Source organism: Lactuca virosa, chromosome 4, assembly GCF_052849685.1.
Source record: "Lactuca virosa cultivar CGN04683 chromosome 4, Lactuca_virosa_CGN04683_v6, whole genome shotgun sequence".
NCBI lineage: Eukaryota > Viridiplantae > Streptophyta > Magnoliopsida > Asterales > Asteraceae > Lactuca > Lactuca virosa.
This window is the reverse complement of record NC_136429.1, coordinates 132,837,518-132,862,353: the sequence shown is the minus strand read 5'-3', so window position 1 is coordinate 132,862,353 and position 24,836 is coordinate 132,837,518. Positions and strand designations below refer to the sequence as shown.

Sequence of the window (24,836 nt, the reverse complement as noted above, 5' to 3'; positions counted from 1 at the left end):
AATTTGGGTTTACATGGTGTAACCCTAATTGTAACACATTATATAAGCATCCTTATGTTCACCAAAAATATGCCACTAAGCATACAAGTGGGGGCTAGCCGATTTCTAAGTGTTCTTCATTTCTCTCTAAGTTATTCCAAGTGCATTTGGTGTTGTGTGAGACATTTTAGGCATCACACTTGAGGTGCTAGGCTCACAAGGTTCTCAAGGAATCCAAGCAACTAAAGGTATGTATTTCTTACTATCTTTTATGTTTAAAAGATCCCCATGTATGTTAGATAGCTTATATACCTTGGAAAAACAAATTTGCATGTATCATAGAAAAACATAGATCCAAGGTTTCTAGGGTTGCATGTACACCATAGGAGTGTTAGAATGCTTAAAACCCTTCATTGACTTCATCAACAACATTCTTATTGTCATACGAATCATTGCCTTCACTATTATCACTATCACCAAAATCACTGCCTTTGTTCATATTGTCTTAACCTATGACGTCCCCCATAGCAACCCTTAGCGGAACCTTTATGGGGCCAGGAGAGGCCATGCCCCCCCTAGGTTTTTAAACTTCTAATTACCAAAAGCTTATACGATATATGTGTGAAAAAAATTAAAAATGAAGACTTTGTTGGCAAAAATTAAGGGTGTTAGATATCAAATAGAACATATTAAAAGGTTTCAAGGCAATTGGTAACCCAAATCTACAATTTAAAGTTGAACAAATCATAATCACTTCACATAACATTAATACTTTTAAATTCATTTAATATGGAATATATACAAAAAGCATAATCATAACCAAAATCTACTAAGGATTTTATAAAAGCTTTAAAAAGTTGAGAAAATAAATCTCAAAAAAAAAAAAAACTAAAAACCCTAACTACCTTAGAAGTCATGTCCACCGCTTTAGAAAACTACCCCTCCATGCTTAGAAGTTACCATAGTGGCTGCTAAATGGTGTTCCAGGTTTGGCGTCTTCAGCTCTCTATTTGACCATTTTTCACTCTCTCACAACCACAATCCTCACCTCTCTCTCCTTGCTCTTACTCTTTTATTTGAGAACTTTAGTGTTATAATAAATCAAAGGGTGTATATTAGTCTATTACCCTATGCATGCATGTTGCTTAACCTATCATATTTTGATTGATAAAGTATATGTAATGGCTTAAATGTAGGGGTGACAATTCTCGACCTAACCGTAACCCGACACAAAAATAAACGGGTTTGGGTTGAGATTTCTGACCCTCCAACTCTCCAACCTGTTTATTTGGGTTGGGTTGGGTTAGTTATTTGGGTTCATGGGTCAACCCACCAACCCGACGATAAATACTAGACAATATTGCAAAAATGGTCCCTGTGATTGGCAAAATTTTATGGTTTTGGTCCAAAAAGTTTTGGTGGTGCATTAATGGTCCAAAATTGGATCTTTTTATTGGTTTTGGTTCCTATACACTTAAAAAGATGATTATTCCCTTATAATTTTTATATTTAAATTTCTCTAAAAAATGCCCACCCACCCTCCATTTCCTCTCCCTCTATCTCTTCACTTATGCAGTTATCTTAATAAAGTTACAAACCTAATAATTTGAGAATCTAAACAAGACTCCTAATATGAACAAGATTCCATCGCCACTATGTTTACAAGGATGAACACACATACACAAAATGGTTTACAAGGATAAACACACACACACATTAGTTTTAGAAAATCATTTCAGAGATAAGGGATTAAGCGTTTTTCAGAGATGATTTCCCCCTTTCTCCTTCTGGTTCTCAAGTTGTAGGTTGGTGAAGGTCTCTTAGGAGATAATGGTGAGTCTTTGATGGCGAGATGAAGACTTGGGGTGGAGATGGTGGTCGATTTGGTGGTTGAAAGGTGGTGTACCAGGGTTGGAGATGGCGGACATAGAAATCGACTAAATCGAACATATAAATCAACCAACCATATCCATCTTGATAGAAACCCTTACCCTTTTCAGTTTTCTAGAGGTGGTGGTGAAGAATCTATTCTTTTAATGTTGAACCAAACATGATTGTTAAATCTAGACCTTTCAAACAGCAAAATTGTTGGAGAAATACCAAGCTAGATCTGGGAGGTTGGAAATTGAGGCCTTTCGTATCTGAACCTTTATCATAACCAACTAAATAGCCTCTAAGGGCTCTAGATTATTCCTCCTGTTTTTTTCCTCAACTTGTATTCCAATCGCCTCACTGGAGTGATTATGGTTCCACAACAAACTTCTACCTTCATTGATTATTCCAATAATCTTTTCAATTCATCACTTCTTGAAAGCATTGGGATAAACCTCATTTATGCCTATTTCTTTTCGGTTTCTAACAATTTATCACTGGGGTGATCCTCGAATCCATATGCAATGCTACTTACCTAAAGGTTCTTGATTTTTCAAACAACAGTTTATCTAGAAGGATAGCACGATGTTTGATTGAATATGTTGGCAATATTGGGGGTACTAAACCTCACAATTGCTCATATGAAGATCTAATTTTTTTCGAAAGAGTTCAGATGAAGATCTAAATTGGATGCAAGCAAAAAATGGATGAATATCATCGCCTCCATCCCATATTTGTTCGCCATGGGCTTTTTAGATGGTAACTCAAGAATCGGAACCCTAGATTCGAATCAAAACTAAAATTGTGTATATAAATTCCCTGAAATGGTATATGAAACTATGTTTTTGTTTGTGTTTTTTCATTTCCGAAATCGATTTGTGCCTGTGTTCTGATTTCTGGATATAAAATTGTGTGAGGGTGTTCATCCCCCATAAATTGATTTGTATGTGGGTGTTCATGAATGACACGTGTGTTAGTTGTAACGCCTGCAACTTTGGGCTAGACATTTAAGATAAAATAATTAATAATTCTTATAATTTAGAATCCTCGAATAGGATAATCGCTAGTCTTGCGTATTGCAAACTATTTAATATAAGCCTTTTAGGGAGTTTATCGATAAGCGATAAATGTCAATTTCGATAGAATGATATTTAGGATAAATAACCTTAACCAAATTTATAGTATATATGACAAGGATCCCTTACATATAAAGAACTCTGAGATCCGACTTTGTATGAAGAAGTTATCATTCTTCGAAGTTTCACGATTAAAATGAAACGGCTATGCGCATCATGAAAAGTGAATTTTAGATAGGTTGTTTATTAGCCTAAGCGATCTAAACGAAAGTCGTAGTATTCATAAATCTGAGAGCATGCATATAGAGAACGCCCAAATCTGACTTCATATGAGGAAATTGTGATTTTTCAAAGTTTCAGCGCAGCAGTACGGACACATAAATCAAAATTCAAATCGGTTGATTGTTAGCCAAAACAATCTAAATTAGAGGTGAAGATCTCGTGAATATGAACCCGTCGATATAAACATAGTCGAGAACGGAGTTGGTATGAAGGAGTTGTGAATTTCGCACGGATTTTAACAGTCTAAGCCTTCAAAAAATAAAAAATAAAAATTAAAGTGAGAATTAGCCAACGGAGTCTAAATAAAAGTTGTAGATCTCTTCGATAACTACACATGGATATAAAGAACGTCGAAAACGGAGCCTGAACGAAGAAGATATGAATTTTTGTAATCTGGAAAAATTTGCATCGCGCGAGGTGCGTCGCACAACCTTTCTAGAAGCAGTGACACAGAAGAATATGAACCTGACACATGGCAGCAAGGGGTAGGAGCGATTGCGGCTGTTGGGCGTGGCGCTCCTCTGATTGATGCACGACGTGCCTATCTGTTCCCTATATATACATGTTGATTTTCATTTCCATTCTCCACACACATCCATCCCAATCTCTCTCAAACGATTTCTCAGCCAAAAATCCGACTTTTTTCAACTTTCGTGTAGTTTTAGCTAGGCTCTACAATAGGTAGAAGCCCAAAAATTTGAAGCTATCGGGCCGGAAGTCTGCCCGTGCAATTTCCTGATTTTCGCTAAAATTTTTGTAAGTTAAGCTACAATTATTTTATTTCAAGTGTAACTTATATTTATGGTCATAGTTGTTAATATGAACATATACATAAGATTTATTAGTGATTCCAAGTCATTATATTGATGTATCTACATACGGGAATGATGTCTTGGCTGGATTTAGTAAGGTGTTTAAAGTGAGATTTCCAAATAGTATACTCTATATACCAAACAGACCCTACCTCCAATATGATCATACCTGGTTATTCCTTAATTGATAGATCTTGTTGTAGATATTGGATTAGTGAGGAATCTAGACTATCATTAGTCGCTAGGATCATTAGACTAAGACTCAGTATAAATTGTACTTAGGTTCCGTCAAAAGAAAAGTCAAGGTGTTAGGCGAAGCTTTGCTGAATTCTGCAGTCACCTACCTAAGTCAGGTGAGTGCATAGTTCCTTTCATGAACATGATTAATACAAGTATTAATTAAAGTATTAAATATCTGTTAGAGAGCTTATATGTAAACTATACGTTTATTGTCTAGGAATATATTTGAAGATATACGATATGTGAACTGGATATGGTTCTATATATGTTAAAAGATATATCTATTATTGTGTGATAATCATAATAGAAGTATTATTAAGAGGAAGATAAAAGTAGATTAATACCTAAATACTCTGTGTTAAATATATACACTAAGATATGATAATGTTGTCTAAACAGAGTTGGTATTGGGAACTTAGTAGTTCTGCCCGTTAATAAGATAAGACTTATTATAGATGCCTAGTTCAATTAAGTTTGATATTTGGTAGTCTCATTCGGAGTAGGTTGGGGTAAGTTAGGAACGGATAGTAGAATTCTGTTCAGTAACACTTTCAGGTGTTGATGGTACGGAAATATGTACCGGAGTACAAATCGTATTCCTTTTTGGATGACCAAAAATGGTGGGTCCAAATCAGACAACTGTAATGATATGTTTGGTCATCTCCCAAAGTAATATGACAACACTTGATCATTCTAGAAGGTCTTATGAATCAGGGGTGGAGCTAGAAATTTAGGATAAAAGGGGCTTATTTATCGGTGTTACTAGTAAGCGGTGACTAGGAGGTGAAGATGTCGTCAAGTGGTTAGGGTTTTTGATTCTAGAATTTTTCTTTTTTAGCATTTTGTGGGTTTTAGCGTCTTAAAATTTAGTTGTGCGTTTTTCTCGGTCCAAAGTATTTTAATTTTTTGATAGAATTAGATGCGATCACAATTTTAGTATTTTGAATTTCAGATTTACATCATTTTTAGTGAGACTTTTTTAAATAAGCACATCTTGTTTTGTTATGTTATAATCTATTTCAACAAATGGATTTTTTTTTTCATTTTGAAAAGTGAGAATCCACAAAATGGGACCATGCAAGTATTATATAAGGAGAGAGGGTATATTATTTGATATTTAAAGTAAAAGTTTAAAGAGACACGGGCAGAAGTGGTTTAAGTTAACTAGCATCCAATCGAATATAATATGTATTAAACTATATATGTGTTTTTAATATCTTAAAAAAAATGAATTGGTTAAATTGGTGAAACTAGCGTTTAACCTAGTGCTGATGTAGTGATGGAATGTAGATAAATTGAATATAATATGAGCTACTAGTATTTACAATTCATGAATTGAAAATGTTGGGGGTGGCCAAGCACCAATTAGTCCCCCCACTAGCTCCGCTATTGTTATGAATTACGTTGCTATGTGGGTTCATAACCCACGAACGTAAATGAAATGGAATACCATATTCATCAAATACTCTGATGGCCCGAGTGCCTTTATGACTTTCACCAGCCAAGGAAGCCCCTAGCGGTGTAGTCAAGTCCCTTCTTCTAAATGGTTTATCTTCGATTCTTCGTGATAATCGTGCAGTAGGTTTGGTGATGATGGATTGGGGTGGCTATGCATAGGTCTAAGGTTTTATAGATATCAAAATCGGAAATATATCTATATATACTGTTTGGTAATAGTTGGTTATGCAGGATTAAGATATATATATATATATATATATATATATATATATATATATATATATATATATATATATATATATATATATATATATATATGATAACATTGTTGGATTGAAATCTCAATGTACTGACCAGGTTTTCCAACCAAACTCACTCAGTTTGTATGCATCACAGGTATTAAAACTTAAGCCACTGGAACTTGATTAGGATGTTGAGTGATTAAGAGAAATCCTGCAATGGTGTTCAAGACCATTAGGTATTTACATTGTAACTTATGTATATGTATTGATTATGACATCCTTAGGATTTTATTTGAGACAATCTTGTACTCTAAAAATTTTTATATACTAGGATTTTCCGCAAAAAAGTATCATGATTTTTAAAGAGTAAAGAAAATTTATTTTTGGTTCTAAAAATTAGAGGATGTCACATTAGTTTCCATCCGATATATAATGGATTGTTTTTTGCGATTTTGAAACCGAGAAGGGGGGGGGGGTAATGTTTAACTTTTAATTTATTTTTAATGAAAATAATAATAATAAAATTAAAATTAATTTAAAAAGTTTTAATGAATGTTATATTCTTCATTTTAGGTTGGGTATGAACCAAAACCACATAAAAAAAAGTCAACCATAGGGACCAAAATCACACAAGGTATCCAAAATTGGACCACCAATGCATCATCAAACGTTTTTGGACCAAAACCATAAAACTTTATCAACCACGGGGAATATTTTTGCATTTTTTTCTAAATGCTATATTTAAAAAAATATATATTTACAAATCAATGGAATATACGACATAATTTCACTTTTGCATGAATCTTTTCAATTTTATTTTGATGTTTATGACTTTATGACTTTATATTGAAACTTTTTTTCTTTTCAAATTGTTGCATGTTAAGTTATTATGTTAGATTTGTATTTGTTTGTTCATTTCATTTTAGTAAATATAAGATGCTAATTATTAATTAATTTTGAGACGTATATAATTCGTATAAATTTAACATGTAAAAAGTTAATGACCCACTAAACCAAAAACCCACAAACTCATATAATTAAATGTTGTGGCTTTTTTCTTTCTTACATGTGGAAAGTTACAATGATTCACAAGACTAATATGTATGTAACAATTGTATAATCATGTTAGGTTTATTAATAATATTGTATAGTCCCTCTATTGCATGATTTATGATTTTTTTTTTAATTCTACTCATTTTTTTTCTTTTGTATAGAATAGTAACATTGTTATAATATATTTATATTTTAAGAGTATTGTTTATGATTTGTACTTGTTTTAACCATATCTATCATAATTGCTCTATAACCGATGTTTATAAAGTGTTAGTAAACAAAATTAATGTCAATCGAGTTGCTATTAATAAATAGAACTTGTTTATATGTTTTTATTTTAAGGGTTTGATTTTGGTCCATCTAGCTCTAATTTCCGTGTTCCGTCTCTACTCGCAGTGTAAAATCACATATGGAAATGAGTGAAATTATCGATAATCTACCAAACCTGCAATTTTAATGTTTATTTTTAATATTTAATTAATTTTTTTTATAGAAAGGAGTGAAATCATAGGTAAATCTAATCCCATGAAATTTTAATGATTATTTTTAGAGAAAATTTCAAATTTAGCCTAATACACTAATTACTCTGTAGAAAATAGTCAAAAAAACTCAAATTGCATTTTTAGGCACTTGTACGTTCGCAGATGGAAATGTGAAATCGCAGACGGACTTAATTCATCTGCGATTTAAGGGCTAAATTTGTAATTTGAGTTCTTTTTTTTTTGCTATTTTCCACAAAGTAATTAGTGTATTAGGATAAATTTACAATTTTCTCTTATTTTTAATATTTGATCAATTTTTTATTAAAACTTAAAAAATTATTTTAAAAAGTGACTAAATTTATAATTTTCTCTGTTAATTATACCTTCCTTCTAACCTTGTCGAGTGGAAGGTGGGGAAAGATATTCCTAGGGGACACTTGATCGTACAAAACTAATTCTAGTTTTATCCCTCATAATAACTACACTAACAAACTTATAGATTCTGTCTTTACTCAGAAGATTCTTCGAAATTACAGATCAGAAACACTTGTAACGATTTGATGCATATTTTAAAGAAAACAACAGCTCAAAAATTCGATTTCTGGAATACCAAATTCCAATTCTTTCGGTGTCAGTAGTTTCGAGATGAACGACGGTTTGTTCGTCAAGATAAAACTCCTTCTCCGATCTCGTACAGGTACTGCTCCTCCTTTCTCGCACAATCTTACTCGTTTTTTGTCTTCGTTTTTTGCGTGGAACGTGATCTTATTCGCTGAATTATTGCCCCACGAATCGTGGGCATATGATTTTGAAAAGAAATTATAGATAGAATCCCGATCTTATTTGCTGAATTATTGGCCTACGAATTGTGGGTATTTCTTAGAATCTTATGTTTTCCGTCAGATTTTGAAAAGGAATTAGAGAAGAGTTATCTTTATTTGCTGATTACTAGTCTACGAATTGTGGGTATTTCTTAGAATCTTATGATTTTCATCATAATTTGAGAAGGAATTAGAGGATAACGATGGATCTGCGATGTGTTTCTTGCTGTTATAGTTAAACTTCGTGAAAATTGGAATGGGTTTTCTGATCCTAAACTGCATTCGTATTGTTATGATGTTTTGATTAATTCCTTGAATGATTTGGTACTGTTCGACATTTTGTGGCCAATCAAGTCACGCTACTTATCCCAAATTCGTTAGGATTTCTTGAAATTTCGATGAACGAGAAGCTCTATATTAGTATATGTCTAAAGAATCCTCCATTAATTCTTGATAAGCTTTAACTTCTCTTTTACAGTCCCAGTAATTTTCTTGAGGCGTTTCTCTTACAAGACCATAAAGCGAGCCACAAACGATTTCAATAGAGTTATTGCGACTTCTTCCAATGGGACTTCTTATAAAGCTCGATTCGAAGGTGATCATGCTGCTGTGGTGAAAGAAATACATCTGATTGATCAAGAAGATGATTTCTTCTATCGGGAGGTCCAACTTTTGGGACGTTTGAATCATCGCCATGTTGTTTCCCTTACTGGATTTTCTGTAGGCCAAAAGAAGTACCCAACTTTGTTTCTAATTCTTTATCAAATCAACCAGTTTGCTTTCGTTTCTTTAATTACAACATTCTACTTCTCTTCTCGTTTCAGGTTTCTCATCTTTGAGAACGTAGAAAATGGAAGCCTTAAGGAACATTTGAATGGTAACTTTTGTTCTCTGTGTATTTATATATATACAGTGTTTATTAAAGTTAGTTTTTGTTTAATATTTTGGTTAATTGTAGATCCATTGAGGACCCCTTTGAATTGGAGAATCAGACTAAAGATAGCTGTTGGTGTGGCTGCTGCATTGGTGAGTTTTAAAGCTTGAATCTTTATAGAGGTGTTCAAAATTTACAACTAACACGAACTTCCTGGAATTGCAATTTCCGTATTGGACAAAGGGTATATATGTCTTTTACCTCTAAAATTACCATCGTGCAGGAATATCTACATTTCTTCTGTGACCCTCCGGTATACCATGTCTCTATCAGTTCAAACACAATCATGCTAGACGAGAATTTTGATGCAAAGGTAAAGATATTTAGGAGTTAATACTCATTATCCGACTTTTTCTTTATTAAGTCGTTCTTTTTATTGCATTAAAAAAGTAACATCTTTTTACCTTTTCATCAATTTTACTATATTTCTGCATAAAAGACTTTTCTTCTTCTAAATTAATGACAATTTCTGTTTTTTGCTCTCAAAGCTATCGGATGTTGGACTCCTTGGTTCGGGTAGTGATCAGGTTATGGCATGGAGGACTTCAAGTTCTAATGGTAAATAAATTTCTTGTTACTTTATTGGGTAACATGTCAAAATAATCCTTTTTTTTAATTTTATAAATAATTAATGTCTCTAAATATGATGGTTTGTTGTAGAAACAAACGGGCAGGTGTATGGAAACATAATGTATCAACTTGGGTTGTTGATACTTGAACTAATCACGGGTCAGTCATCAGAGAAAACGGGTCCTGATTTGATCCAGTGGATCGAAGAATCTTGTTTTCCAACATCAATGGATAACATGATCGACCCTGATCTTGGTAATAATTACGATTCTAGAGAGCTTAAAGGACTGTTAGCAGTAGCAAGATTTTGCATAAAATCAGTGGATAAACCGAATGCATACAATTACACTCCACAGATATATAGGTATCTACAGAGGAAGGTGAGTATTCACACCGCTTGGGTTTGATTTCTTTTTTTCCTTTTTTTTGAGGGTCTTATCTTATGAATGTGAAGATAAATGAGACCGAGACCCCTAAAATAAAAATAAAAAATAGAGAAAAAACGTTATTTGTAAATTGATTGTATAAGAAAATAAGTGTACTTGAAAAGTGATGAATAAGAGCCATATGTATTCTCCATCATGCTTTTCTCATTATTAATATTATTTTTAATGTTTAGGTGGTGATTGATCTTGTTTGTTTATTTTAAAGGGTTAACTGCAAAATAAGAATGGACTTTCATTTATTTTATTTATTGTAGCATTATATTTTATTTATTTCTACTACAACATTGTATATCAAAATATTCACTTAATTAATGTTATTCATATATAAATCAATTTTCACTGTTATAATTAAATATATGTATTTCAAGTTAGTAATTACTATGTGCTAATAAGAATCTTTAGTATGCCCATAAAGATGTAGATTTCTCAAAGTACTATTTAAACCTTAAAAAGTACAATGTTGTGATATAAAGAAAATAAAAGATAATATTAAAATAAACAATAAATGGAAGTATATTAATATATTCTGACATATAGCTTTATTTTAAATTATGTTAAATAAATACAATGATTTTTAGTAACATTCAAAGTCAAACCTTTTCTTGGTCCATCGAGAACCATTAAGAAATATCATAACATAGTTTAAATGACTAAATTTGTTTTTTTTTTTTTTTTCCTTCTGTTATGAAGATAGTGAATGTTTTAAAACCGGTAGTAACCGGTTCAACTTGGTCGACCTGGTTTCTAGAATTTTTCATGTTTTTTTCCCTAGGTATACAAATGTGAAAAAGACCATGAAGTTTATCAAATACAAGATGTAAACGGTGATAAAAAAAAAATATAAATAAATGTGAAAAAGATTTTTGTTATGCAAAATATCTCATTTCCATGTGTTTTTATTCAATTTAAGGGGTTCATTTTAAACCAGGTTTTGTAAACATCGGTCGGTTCATTTCAATCCAGAACTCATAAAACCAATGTTGGTTGAATCGCTCATTTTCCCGGTTTTCGGTCCAACCAGCCGGTTTGAACCAATTTTTAAAACATTAAAGATATTGAAGATAATATCTTACTTGTATTTCTTTAGAATTTTGATGGTAAGATCGGTTTTACATGCAATGCTCTTTACTAGGCCATAGTAGAACCTCAAAAATAAAAACCTTCATAAGTTTGATACCCACAAGTAAAACAAATATTGACACGTAATATAAATTAAAATACAATTTATAAAATTGAGGACCATGGTAGATGTTTGACGCTTTTCGTGGCATATCTTATACTCAATGGGAAATACCTTATATTTAGGGATCATTCGTATTAGCATTGGAGAATGTCTTATACAGGGGATTGTCTAAAACAACAATTATTTTGTAAGAAAAATTAATTATTCTTTTATCTTTTTTTTTTCATACTTATCATCCCGCTCATATAAGATTATGGCATGTGGATACTATTAATTCTCTCTCTTGATTTCCTCTCTTTATTGTGACACTTGTCTTGATCTAATGAGTAGAATAATAAGTAGAAAAAAATTGTAGGATGATATTTGATTTCTCATTTTGTAAAGCCTCATTGTAGTGCACAATTGTAAATCTAAGTTGCCTTTTATAAGCAAGAAATGAATTATTCTCCATCGGTATGATAACAATAGTTTTATTTTGTAGAGATAAGTCGAACTTTTTATTCAACAAAAAATAAAAAAAATGTAATTCATGTTTTTATGATTGTACCTTTTCAACAAATGTAGATTTAGGCCCCGTTTGTTTGCATCTTAATACCACTTAATAAGGGGCAGGTCTGAATCGGTAAGATTCAGACTGTTTGTTTACCTCTTATTTTGTGGTCTTAATCTGAATTTTATCACTTACCGAATCAGACTTGGAAGTCCATCTGAAAAGAAAAAAAAGACGCCCTAGCCCTCTCTTCTCTTTGTTCGCTTTCGCTTGCTTTCTCGCTTCCAGGTTATACTCTCGCCAACCGAAGAAGGCATTCCTCCCATCCTCATCTGCCGTCGTCGCCTCCCTTCCAAGCGCCATCTCCTGCCGTCGTAGCCACCCTTCCCAGCGCCATCTCCTGTCGTTGCTTCACCATCGCCGACTTCAGCAGCATCATCAGGTTTGACTTTTCATCTCTTTTCTTCTCGTTTTTTTCCTGATGCTCTTTAGCCGACTCCAGCAACCGGGTTTATCACTGACTCCTATTTTCCTCCCATCATCATCAATTTTTTTCTTTTGTCTCGTTTTTTTCCTGTTGTTCTTCAAAATCATGTGCTGAAATATATTGTTCTTGTTGATTTCCAAAATCATGGGCTGATTTCTTGTTGATTTCCAAAATATGTTGTGATGTTGATTATAAGTTGTTGATTTCTTGTTGATTTTTGAAAATAAGTTGTTGATTTTGTTGATTCGTAACTGAAATCTATTGGTGAAACTTGTTAATAATGTGTTTATTGATATGTGCTGAAATATATTGTTCATTTGCTGAAATAAGTTGCTGATTTTGCTGTTTATGTGCTGTTATTTGCTGATTTGTGCTGTTTTTGTGCTAATTTTGATGATTTGTGCTGTTTTTGTGCTAATTTTTGTTGTTTATGTATTGATTTTTGTTGTTATGTGTTGATTATGCGTTAACTTTTGCTGTTTATGCGTTAACTTTTGTTGTTATGTGCTGATTTGTACTATTATGTGCTGATTTGTGTTGTTATATGCTGATTTGTTATTGAAATTACACTAGACATGTCACAAAAGAAGCCTAGGATTAGTTGGAAGGTAGAAGCTATTGAAAGAGCTTTTCTAGAAGCATGTTTGCAAGAAATTACGGTTAATGGTCGGGAAGGGGGTAGTTTGAAAGCACTCTCTTGGAGGAATGGGGTTTACAAGGCAATGAATACATGAATAATTTGCGTGACTAGATTACGAATCAATTGGGGCCAAATTAAATTTGTAGGATTTTATTTGGATTTTAGTATGATTTTGTGGATTTAAAAATATTTATGTTTGATTTTGATTTATGCTAAATTTGGATTTTATATGGTGTTTATATTTTTTTTAATACGTATTGAAGAAATTTATTAGGTTATTTTCTAAACAAACACTTGAATTCAATAAAAATTAAAACAGAAGGGTAAAATGGTCATTTTAATAATTCAGCACAGCAATTCAGAGGTTCAAACCAAACAGCATGTTAAACATTCAGCTCTTAAAATTTCAGACCCTCTTAGAAGTTCAGATCTCTTAATAATTCAAATCTTAAAAATTCAGATCCTGCCAAACAGCCATTTATTCATCTATACAACAAATCTTGATTTATTCGTCTATACTACACACATAACAATTTGAGTGCACCACAACCATCACAATATTGTCCGAACTTGTAATAATAGGCAAGCATGTCCGACCCATGACAACACAACATTGCACCGAGCCATGCTGTAATGGAAGAACAGAGGAGAGAGAAATTGGGGAAGAAAATTCAATTTTGACTTCTTCGTTCAATTGAATAACAACCACCAAAATAACTATATATGTGTACAAGGAAAGCTAAGCTAACAAACTAGTTAACTGTTGAATTAAGTAAATTACAAAAATGTCTTGTCGTTGGTTTAAAAGAGATGATGAAGCTACCCCCCCCCCCTCTCAAGCTGAGGATATGGTTGTAAACCAATATTGGAAAGTGCTTCACGATGATTAGAGCAATGTAAGGGTTTAGTAAGAGCATCAACAAGTCGTTTCTTGGTTGGTACATGTAATAGGGAGATTAATCCACTTTGAAGCTTCTCTCTAACAAAATGATAGTCAAGTTTTATGTGTTTGGTATGCTCGTGAAAAACTAGATTCTTAGCAATGTAAATTATTGCTTGATTATCACATTTCAGAGGTATAAGAGTAACATCGTGAACTTCAAACTCATGAAGTAATTGACTTAACCATGATAATTCTACACAAACTCAATGCATTAACTTGTGTTTATCCTCGACTAATGAAAGAGAAACAATTACTTGTTTCTTGGATTCCCAAGAAACAGGAGTTCCACCAAAGAGTGTGAAATAGACACTAATAGATCTTCGCGTGAGAGGGCATGCAGCCCAATCACTGTCACAAAAGGCCTCAATGTGAAATGTAGAATCTTTATTAAAGAATAACCCATGATGAAGTATTCTTGAAATAGTTGTTGATTAAATTAACTTTGAACTGTATACGATAGAACAGGTTAAGTATGCAAGCGAAAGTTTAAATTTCATGCTATTTGCAGATAAAGAATAGAATCTTGCATCAAATTCTTAGTTTTAAACAATGATTGAATGTCCTTGGGAAGAGATGAAGAAGGAATGAAATAATCTTCCATGGAATACAACGATAAGATATCCTTTATAAACTCTTGTTGTTGAACAATCATACCTTGAGAAATCATATTGAGTTCAAGATCAAGGAAAAAATGAATTGAACGCAAGTCTTTTATTTGAAAACGGTCGTTCATATAACCTTTAAGACTTGAGATTCTTTGTTGATGTTTTATAGTGACCAAAATATCATACACAAAACAACTACTGTGACAATTGAATTTGAAGTTTCCTTAAGAAAAAAGCAGTGACCATTAGCAGAAAGAACATATCCTTTTCATGTAAAGCATGATAATTGGAGTACCACTGACGAGAAGCTTGCTTCAATTCGTATAATGATCACTTGAGTTTGCAAACAAGTAAAGGTGATTCAACATTAAAACCCAATGGTACCTTCATCTAAATCCCCATGCAGAAAAAAAGAGTAAAAAATTACACTAATGGTCCCTATGGTTTAGGATAATTTGTACGTTTGGTCCATAACTTATTTTTTTAACTCGAAAGGTCCCTACTGTTTGTTTTTGTTACACGCTTGGTCCCTGTCTTGAGTTCCAATTTTCTAGATTTTTGAGGAATGACATTTTGCTATGAGTTGTGGATCCTATTTATATATAACATGAAGACAAATGGGCCGACCCATTTATATCGGGTCCAGAACGTCAAATTCCGAACAATTTAATTAATTTTCAAGTTTATGAAAAGATAGAATTCTATAAAAAAACGATTGATTTAGTTGATATCTATCCCTTTATTGTTTTCGCTGACTACTCTAAAAGTCTCGATCATGTTTTTCTTTGTAGGTCATCCAAACCTTATGAAAAAGGTTTAACCCGTTAAATTTAGTTTGGATTTATTATTATGAAAAAATGTTTTTACTTTTGATGAAGCAGATTAATAGACAAAATTTCCTTTGATAAATGATATACAATAATTAAACTTGGTTGAATATTGTCACAAAAATTTAATTACTTGCATATAAATCAAAACGAATATTAAAATTCAAAATTGATGAGGTCAAAACAAAACCAATAATAATAGAAAGGGATCGCTACTCCAAATCCCACGCCACGAAACCTTTTCTCTTGAAGACAATCAAGGCGCAGAATACTTTATATTATCCCCTCTCTCTCTCTCTCTCTCTCTCTCTCTCTGCAAACCCTAATCCTTTATTTTGATTTTCCGTATAATCTTCACCCCTGAAAGAGATCCGTTTCTCCCGATTATCTTGCTCCGTATTGCCGATTTCAGCCGATATTTTTTTGCTTTATGGATTCTGGATCGACCAAGGGATTCGATTTTGCATCCGACGACATTCTTTGCTCTTACGAAGATTACACAAATCAGGAAAATTCCAACGGAAGTCACTCAGATTCTGCGATCGCTACTAATTCCTCTAAAGTATTATTCGTTATCTCTTAATCTCTATAATATATAGCTTTTATTTTCTCTCTAGGTTTCATTTTCCCTTTTAATTGGTTTTTTTCTATACGTTTGAGTTTAGGGTTTTTCTGTTTTCAGCTGATCTATGCGCAATTTTGTGTTTCATGATGACAAATACTTAGAAATGCTTTTCGTTTCTATATTTAGAATGGCCTGCAATATTCGAAGTATCGATGGGTAGTTTTATGTATTATGATCATCGGGGCTATTTGTGCTGGATTATAGAAAGGGGTCTGATGCTGTGAGCATTTAGATTTTTGTCGCAGTTTTTTGGTACGTGCTTTGGATTACTAAGATTGGTAGAAGTTGCAGAGCTTATTCATGAGGGCTTGAATGGTTGTTGTCTCTTGTTGATTACTATGGTGATTTGCTTGATTTGCTACCTGCTTGAGCTAGTTCTAGGCAATTAATGTTTCTTTCTCTTTGTTGTCTACTTTGTAACTAAAATGTGCATTCTGTTGGCCTTTTGAACAGATGGCCTTGTGCATTTGTCAATGCCAATGATCATAATTCACAAAACTAGCCATAAATACTTTGTATGAATACACATTAAATTTTGTGCAAATACACATTTAAGCTAAAACATGCTGATGTTTTTATAACCAGGAATTCAACAAAAGCAGGATGAGTAGACCATCATTCCCGGTTTCTTCATATAGTCCACCAGATGATTCTGGTAACCAAGATGTGGTTGTTGCTGCTGTTGAGAGATCCATGAAGAAACATTCTGAAAATTTGATGCGGTTTCTTGAGGGGCTTAGCTCACGTCTTTCACAGCTTGAATTATATTGCTATAATGTGGATAAATCAATTGGAGAGATGCGTTCTGATTTAGCACGTGATCATGGAGAATCAGAAACAAAGCTTAAGTTTCTTGAGAAGCATCTTCAAGAGGTTTAAACACTATCTTTTCTCCATTTTCTTAACTTCATAATTAATTAAAATATTAAATATGATAACAACAAAATGCAGGTTCATAGATCAGTTCAGATCATAAGAGATAAACAGGAACTTGCAGATACCCAAAAAGAACTTGCTAAGCTTCAACTAGCACACAAAGAGTCTGAATCTCAGAAAACCGAAGAGGTTTCCACACCTTCTTCTGATAAAAGGAATGACAATTTTCCAGAAGGACACAATCAGCAACTAGCTCTTGCTCTTCCCCAACTCCCTGCACCACCACCTGCCACCCACCAACCGCCAATGTCTCAGCCACAAACATACTATCTATCTCCAGCACCAACACCAAATCACTACCTGCAACAAGACCCACATTACCAGACCCAAGTCACCCAGCCACCACCGCCACGTTCCCAACTCTCTCAGCCACCACCACCACAATATCAGCAGCAGTGGGCCCAGCAGATGCAGCCACCACCACAGCCCGCCGTTAGACCGCCGTCACCTGCTCAAGTTTTCCCGCCTTATCTCTCGAGTCAACAAGTCAACCCGCCCGCCCCCGAAAATCTCCCAAACAGTATGCCAATGCCGCCTTACTCCGGTGTCCCTCAGCCTACCTATGGCCGGACAAATCCAGGTCAGCCACAACAACAACCACAACCACCACCGCAGCATATGAAGCCGGGTTTTGGAGGTCAGGCGGCAGATGGATATGCCGCCAGTGGGAATGCTTATATGATGTATGAGAGTGAAGGGGGAAGAGTTGTTCCCCAACAACACCCTACTCATTCGACCCACTTCCCGCAACCCGTTTACCCGCCAAGTCAGCAGCAGCAAAGCAGTGGCGGCAGTATGATGGCAAGGCCACCACCACAGTTCATGCGCAGCCACCCTTACAATGAACTGATTGATAAGTTAGGGAGCATGGGGTACAGAGGTGAACATGTGATGGGTGTCATTCAGAGGCTTGAGGAGAGTGGACAGACTGTTGATTTCAACACAGTGCTTGATAGGCTGAATGCACATCCGTCTGGAGGCTCACAGAGAGGATGGTCTGGTTAAACCTTTTTTTTTTTTTCTGATTTTGAAAATTAGACCAAAATACAAGAAAAAACACAAACTACTTTCACCAATTTTATTAATTTGGTTTTCAAAGTATGTTGTGGGTTTCTGTATTTTGTTTCTTTTTCAAAGTGGTTGCGATTTCCATGACAGATGTTTCGGCTTTTTAGCAGCTTTAGTGTCTACGAGTGCAGAATAAATATATTATGTCGATATGATTGTCATGGTGATTTGGTACATATGGATATGGATGGATGGAGAGATTATGTTTTAGTTTCTACTCTCTCCTACTTTCAAAATGTCATCTGATATTGTTTTATAAACCGTGTTTTTTTATTTCTTGTGATTTGCCCTAATTTGTCAACTTTGGAATCTCATTCCGCTTGTTATGCTGTTATTTTAGCTAATGTAGCCAACATGGTTCTACATGATAGATATTTTTCTACATAAAACAACATGTCTTTAAAGTAGGGATGAGCAAACGGACCGGGGAACCGGAACCCGATGGAACCGGTCGGGCCGGGACCGGTACTATAATTTTGTGAATTTTTGGAACCGGGACCCGGTAAGAACCGGTCATTGGAACCGGCCCAAAACCGGGAACCGGACCGGATAGTCTTTACAAAAAACCCCATTTAATTAGAATTTTTGCTTCTTCACAAGTGACATGGATGGTGCATATAGTTTCAGAATTTGCAGTGATCATTATAACTTTAGAAATCATATCATTTATAATTTTAGAAATAATTACTTGATTTTCAGAATGCGCATTCTACATGCAATTATGTGAGTGCATCCTCAATAACAAATGTATATATTATATATACATGTACATCAAAAATGGCCCTACTAAAAAGTTAGATTAAAATGATGCGTTCTTCCAACGAGTGTTGTGATTCCATCCCAAACCTGAGCTTCCTTTGTTTCCAACTGCTTGTAATGGTTCCGTTAAACCACCCTTCTGTCCTTCATGCTGCTCCCAAGTGCCTCTCCCTGCATCATGTAAAACAGGATCAGCTTATCTTTTTTACCTTTGGACTAAATATAAACAAGTGTTTATGCTTACCTCCTTCCAGCCCATGTTTTCTAGCATCCGTCTAGCATAACTACCAACTCCAAATGACATATTCAAAGCTTCAGCTGCAGCATCTTCTGGAGTTTCAAAAACAGGAGATAATAACCCACCGAAGCACACCGAAGCACGACTCGGCGACTCCAAGTCAAGAAGATACGAACCCTACCAGCAACCACTGCTTATAAATATCATATCCTAAATACACCAAAGAGTTATATGAAGTAATGGTGTGGGAAAGGAACTGGTCTTATGGAATCATAAAAAGCCAATTGTTAAGCCAAACATAAATGTCAACTTTCATGTCCGTTATTTCAATATTATAATAGTGCATGGGCCATGTTCTTGATAGAAGCAATTCAGCCTTATAATAACTAAAGTTAAAATATGCAGGCAAGCCGTTATTCTTTATGTATATCAGTATATGTATATAAGCAACATAAAGATAAGAAGTTCAAATTTAAGATAACCATTGACTTATTATGATATGTATATAAAAACATAACAATTTTGCATTTATGTTATTGATCTTCGAGCTTATAATCACATTCAATAACCGGGCATAAACCGAAACCGTAACCCCAAAATACGTTGCTATTTCTCGAAGACCGATTCCGAAATCGAAAAACCGGCATAAACCGGATCCGGAACCGGAACCGGTAGAACCGCCGGGCCGGTTCGGTTCTTGATTTTGGCCAAAGCCGGTTCCCGGTTCGGGTCCGGGTCGGACCGGTTCCAGCCGGTTCGGTCCTTTTGCTCATCCCCACTTTGAAGCATTTTATCTTTTTAACTTTTTAAGAGTATTCTTGATAAAAAACCGTCCACTACAAAATTCCTTACACACCATGCCTTACCCCACATTGCATGCAATTTATTTCTCTTATATTGACCGATCATTCTTATTAGGGTTAGGGTCAATTCCTTAAACACTATGCCTTACCCCACATCGTATGCAATTTATTTCTCTTATATTGACCGATCATTCTTATTAGGATTTGGGTTGTTTGATAGTTGTTGATCGAGTCAAATTTAACTTTTTATACACTTAGTAAGAGGCATACTAGAGGCTATAAAATCAAATCAGACTCAATTAATTGTGTTATCAAACGGTCACTTGATGTTTTAGGCACAAAAAAGTACAAGTACTCCCTCCGTCCCAATATTATTGTCCGCAGACAAAAAACACACATATTAAGAAAAACATTAATTACCATTAACTTTATTTAATAAAATGACAGTTTTGTCCTTACTTTGCATTTAATGTTCCATTAAATGCTTAGTTGGTTAAGTAATAATGAGGGGGTATTTTGGTAAAAATGTTAAGTGGACTATTATTTTGGGACAAACCAAAAAGGAAAGATGAACAATAATTTTGGGATGGAGGGAGTATGATCATGAGACTATTTGGATTCTTAATTTTTCGAAAGAGTACCAAAAGTGGCGAAATATGAATGCATATAGTCAACTATCTGAAAATTGAATAAGGTTGAAAAAAATTTACGGAATCTGCAACTCAAAGAGGTTTCAAGAAAAAATGTCAAGGCAGCTTGGGGATGCTAACTTCTAAATTGTATTAGATCATAGCTTAAATCTTTATTTGATAGTCATGTTAATTCCAACTACATTAAATGAAAGACGACAAAAACATCAACATATCTCTTTTCACATGACAACCTCTCGTTATTGGAAAGAGCGTATTTCATTTTCCATGTAACATGAATAGTTAGCAAAACAACTGTCACATGTTAAACTTATAATGTCCCTAATGCCTCATTATATACCCCTTATTCTCTTTACAAATTGGCCTTTGGTTGATGAAAAGGTCATGTTCGTCGTATAGCTAAACAGAATGCCTCGTTAGCTTTCATAATCACAGCATATGGTTTTTAATGTAATGCTTGATTAATTAAGAAGCATCTCCTCGCTATAAAACTCATACATACGAAATCAAGTAATTTTATTAGATGAATTGTAATAAATAACAACGTATCATTATTATCGATATAGGGAATTAATTTTTTTTCTTTATCTATAGTAACAATGTATTTTTATTTTTTAACCACAATAACAACATATTATCTCTTATTCATAAGAATAACAGCTTATTTAGGGGTATTTGACAAAACAGCTTATTAGCAGTTCCACGTCACTATAAGTTCAAAATGTATTTTGATAAAAACAATTTATAACCGTGACAAACCGCTAATAAGTAATTTTTTCATAAATTAACTTTCTCTAACTTATTAGCTTATAAACTAATAAGCTAAAGGAAGGAAGGAGAGAGTCATTTTGGGGGAGATACCATGGTACCTCCAAGATACCATTCCTTCACAAGTGAGTTGAATGGGAATGTATTTCAATGGGTTTCATGAACCCACTTTCTTTCTCTCTCTAGCTTTCTTTCTTTATTCTTCCATGCATTAGTTGGTTGTACATTATGCTTTAAAACTTATACCAAATTGTGTTTATATGTTTTTAATTAGTTTGCGAATTAGTGTTGTATGTTTTTGTTAATTAATTTTGAATGATTTTAATTAATGTATATTTATTTTAAAATTAAAAATTGAGTGAGTTGCAAAATATAAGTTTTCATGTATTTTAGGTTGGAAAAGATGGGAGAAAGAGGGAAAAATAAAAATTGATGTAGCGCTGATATAGTGGTGGGTTGGGAGGGAATGACTCCCTCCACCCTAAGACCATTGGGTATGTTTAGAAAACATATTTCACTTTTTGAGTGTCACGTTAGCTTTCTTCCATTCTCATTTCCCTCACCAAAAAGCAGAAAATTGTCACTTTTCACTATCTTTATTTTTTAATTTTTTTAAAAAAAAATTGTATACAAATATTATATTCGTTTTGTAGGGAATTGAAAACCATAAATTTCGATATATTTTTTATAATTTTTTAATATATATAATTTAATAAATATTAAAAAAAACTGAAAAAAAAAGATTGACCAATCACATGAGCCATGAGGAGAGGAAGTGAGGGATAGTCTCCCCTCACTTTTTTCCCGCACTCCCTTTCCCGTAGCCTCAGTATGGTGTTCCGGGGTGCGGAAACCTTTCCCTCACTCATTTCCCGCTCCATACCCATCGGCCTAATAAGTAATAATTTTTTTTGTTAAACACTCCCTTACTAAAACTTGTAGCATATACTTTACTTTTTTTATGCACGTAACTTATACTATTTCTTTACACATATAAACAATTTGTAATTCCCTTCATTATATATCCATAATAACAATTTTCTTTTTTTATATATCTCTTATCTATAATAATTAAACATTTTTTACGGGTTATATATTGTTATTATCAAAAAAAAATATGTATATTTGTAGAAAGATCGAAATATAATCTGCATTATTCTTGGAGATAAAGATTAAAATACATATTCTTAATCTTTTCAGCAAAAATAAAAATGTTATTATTTTAAATAAACTTGCACAAATAAATAAATAAATTAAAAAAAAAACCCTATAATAGTCACGTCCTCATTTGTTATTTCTACCAAACATATCTCGAACTTGAATGATTAAGTTGTAAACGTTACTTTTTTGTATATTAAAAGAGTACTCAATTAAAAGAGTATGATGTCATGTTGTGCATCATTTATCCCCTTCACATAAAGGTCTAAAATATTACAAGTTTACAACACTTGTCAGCTAATAAGACATTTTATAAGAAACTATATATAATATTTCATTAAATCGTCCCAAGGTCATGTCTCATTAAATTTTGGAACACTCCATGGACCTTCACCAGGTTTCAACCCAATATCTCATTTATATAATATTTCATTATCTTTTTTAACGGTTAGAGATTTTAAATAACTAGCAATAAACTTAGTAGATAACAAGTAGTATAATAGTAACAGCTAAAGAAGGATTATACACGCAACCGATTTAATTAAGACTATGGTTTTTATGTTTATTAGTAACCCACAAAAAGAAATGAGACACGATAACATCAAAGATTAGCATATTTTGAAGTTTCATCGTTCCAAAAATGAGGTTGTTTCTAAATTTTCAAACAACCCAAAATGTAGTAATAATAATTTTTTTTTTTAAAAGTAATACGCATGGGTGCCTCTCTTTTATTTTTTTCTTTATCATAATTCTCCAAAAATCATAATATAGTTCAATACAATATCGATGGAAGGCAAACGGGCAACAAGTTGCGCTGCTAGCCCTTTCTGGATGACAAAACTAATCATTTTGAAAACAACATCTGTGGAACTAGGAGATATGATATTAGAATGCATGACTCGTTGGACTCTATTGATGAGCTCCATCGCCTCTGATGCGAGAAAACCAAATGTATCAAATGCAAAAGGAACAAACACATGTTGATTTTCTATACATGCATTCTCGTGCTTTGTCACTTTGCACGCAACGACTTTCAAAGTGGCATGCCCTGCTGTGAAACCCCCGCTCCTCAAACCGCCGAGAGGAGAGACCCCAGTAAGATCCACACACGCGTGCTTCCCTCCTACCCATCCAAAGACCAAAATGTCAGCCGGTCTAGGTGTGGATCTTCCATCCTGCGGGTCCGTCAAAAAGTTCACTGACGCTTCTTTCTTCGCAGAAATACCAGCACACCGACAAGCATCAAAGAGAACATCCCTAACCACATCATGTATATACTTGAAACCAGAGAGCTCCCTACAATGAACCGCATGTTCCCCAAAGGTATCCAAACATGCCTTGTGGCAAACTGGGCATATCTCGTCAATTGGGAATAGAGGAATCATGAGGCGGTAACGAAGGATAGTTCGGTACTCCATAGGAGACATATGCTGGCCAAGGCCATCAATGTGGATAGTTAGCAGAAAATCCTGAGCATGAGGTGCCCGAAGATAATCAAAAACTGCTTTCTGTCTAAAAGTCATGTCGAAGTCGACTTCCATATCTTTGACGATTTTGCTAAAAAGGGCACACGCCAATGCTTTTTGGGATTTAGGGGGGGCGGTGTCCTTATTAGTGAAACCGCTACAGTCGAATCCCGAAATCGTATCGCGAAGACGAGTCATAACACATAGGTAATCAAAGTCCATACCACATATGCCACTGTCACGTAAGATGTGGTATTGTAATGCCCAAGATTGGGTCCTCGAGGCTACAAATGCGTAGGAGGAAACCTCGTATGCCGAGTACAAACCCAAACCACTGAAACGAATAGGTAAGGAAGCCAGACGCCATTGGATGTCTCCAAAGAAGGGGCCTCCACATACCACCATATCCTCGATAGACATGTGCAATCCTTTGTCAAAGAACAAAGTTGTGTCTTCTATGTGCACCGACTGACATGTCCTTAAACCAAAGAAAAGTTTTGCAATGCCCATACATGATCGAAGCAAAAGGAGCTCACTTTGCGGGTCACATAGTTGTGGAAGAAGACCCATCAAATCAACAACATTGACCGCTCTCTTCATGGCCAACCCGCTAATAAACCTTGCGTCTCTGCTAACAGCCCCCCCCCCAAGGAGCTTCACCCCTAAAGAAGGTCTCCCTATATTCGTTGGGAATAAATCGGCACGAAGCTTCCTACCATCACAGGAGGGCCAAAAAATCTCCGTTTTCTTGATGTTTAACTCAAGACCCAAGCCTGGACCATTCAACCGAATAATGTTCAGCACTCTAGGCACCTCCTCTGAATCCCCAATGACAGTCCCATCATCCAGATACCAAGCATGGAGAAGGAGCATACAATTGTCTTTAATCTTGTGCAAAAGCGGGTGCAAAACGAGGGAAAAAA

At 34.3% G+C, this 24,836-nt stretch overlaps 2 protein-coding genes and 1 long non-coding RNA gene across 3 annotated transcripts; 2 read left to right on the top strand and 1 right to left on the bottom strand.

Annotated features, from left to right (window-relative positions):
- The first annotated feature begins 7,912 nt into the window (after positions 1–7,912).
- LOC145107418 (Protein kinase superfamily protein) lies at positions 7,913–10,400 on the top strand. Its single transcript, XM_079044300.1, has 7 exons — positions 7,913–8,193; positions 8,796–9,051; positions 9,142–9,194; positions 9,276–9,343; positions 9,475–9,564; positions 9,740–9,809; positions 9,912–10,400. The coding sequence occupies exons 1-7, from the start codon at positions 8,142–8,144 to the stop codon at positions 10,226–10,228; spliced, it is 906 nt and encodes a 301-aa protein (XP_078900426.1). The 5' UTR covers positions 7,913–8,141; the 3' UTR covers positions 10,229–10,400.
- Positions 10,401–15,662: 5,262 nt separating this feature from the next.
- On the top strand, positions 15,663–18,344 carry LOC145107417 (uncharacterized). Its single transcript, XM_079044299.1, has 3 exons — positions 15,663–16,004; positions 16,653–16,940; positions 17,019–18,344. The coding sequence occupies exons 1-3, from the start codon at positions 15,873–15,875 to the stop codon at positions 18,006–18,008; spliced, it is 1,410 nt and encodes a 469-aa protein (XP_078900425.1). The 5' UTR covers positions 15,663–15,872; the 3' UTR covers positions 18,009–18,344.
- Positions 18,345–18,707: 363 nt separating this feature from the next.
- On the bottom strand, positions 18,708–19,342 carry LOC145168475 (uncharacterized). Its single transcript, XR_013741897.1, has 2 exons — positions 19,075–19,342; positions 18,708–19,001 (listed from the first exon to the last, which is right to left on the bottom strand). It is a non-coding gene; the product is annotated as an uncharacterized LOC145168475 (long non-coding RNA).
- Between the last annotated feature and the right edge of the window lie 5,494 nt (positions 19,343–24,836).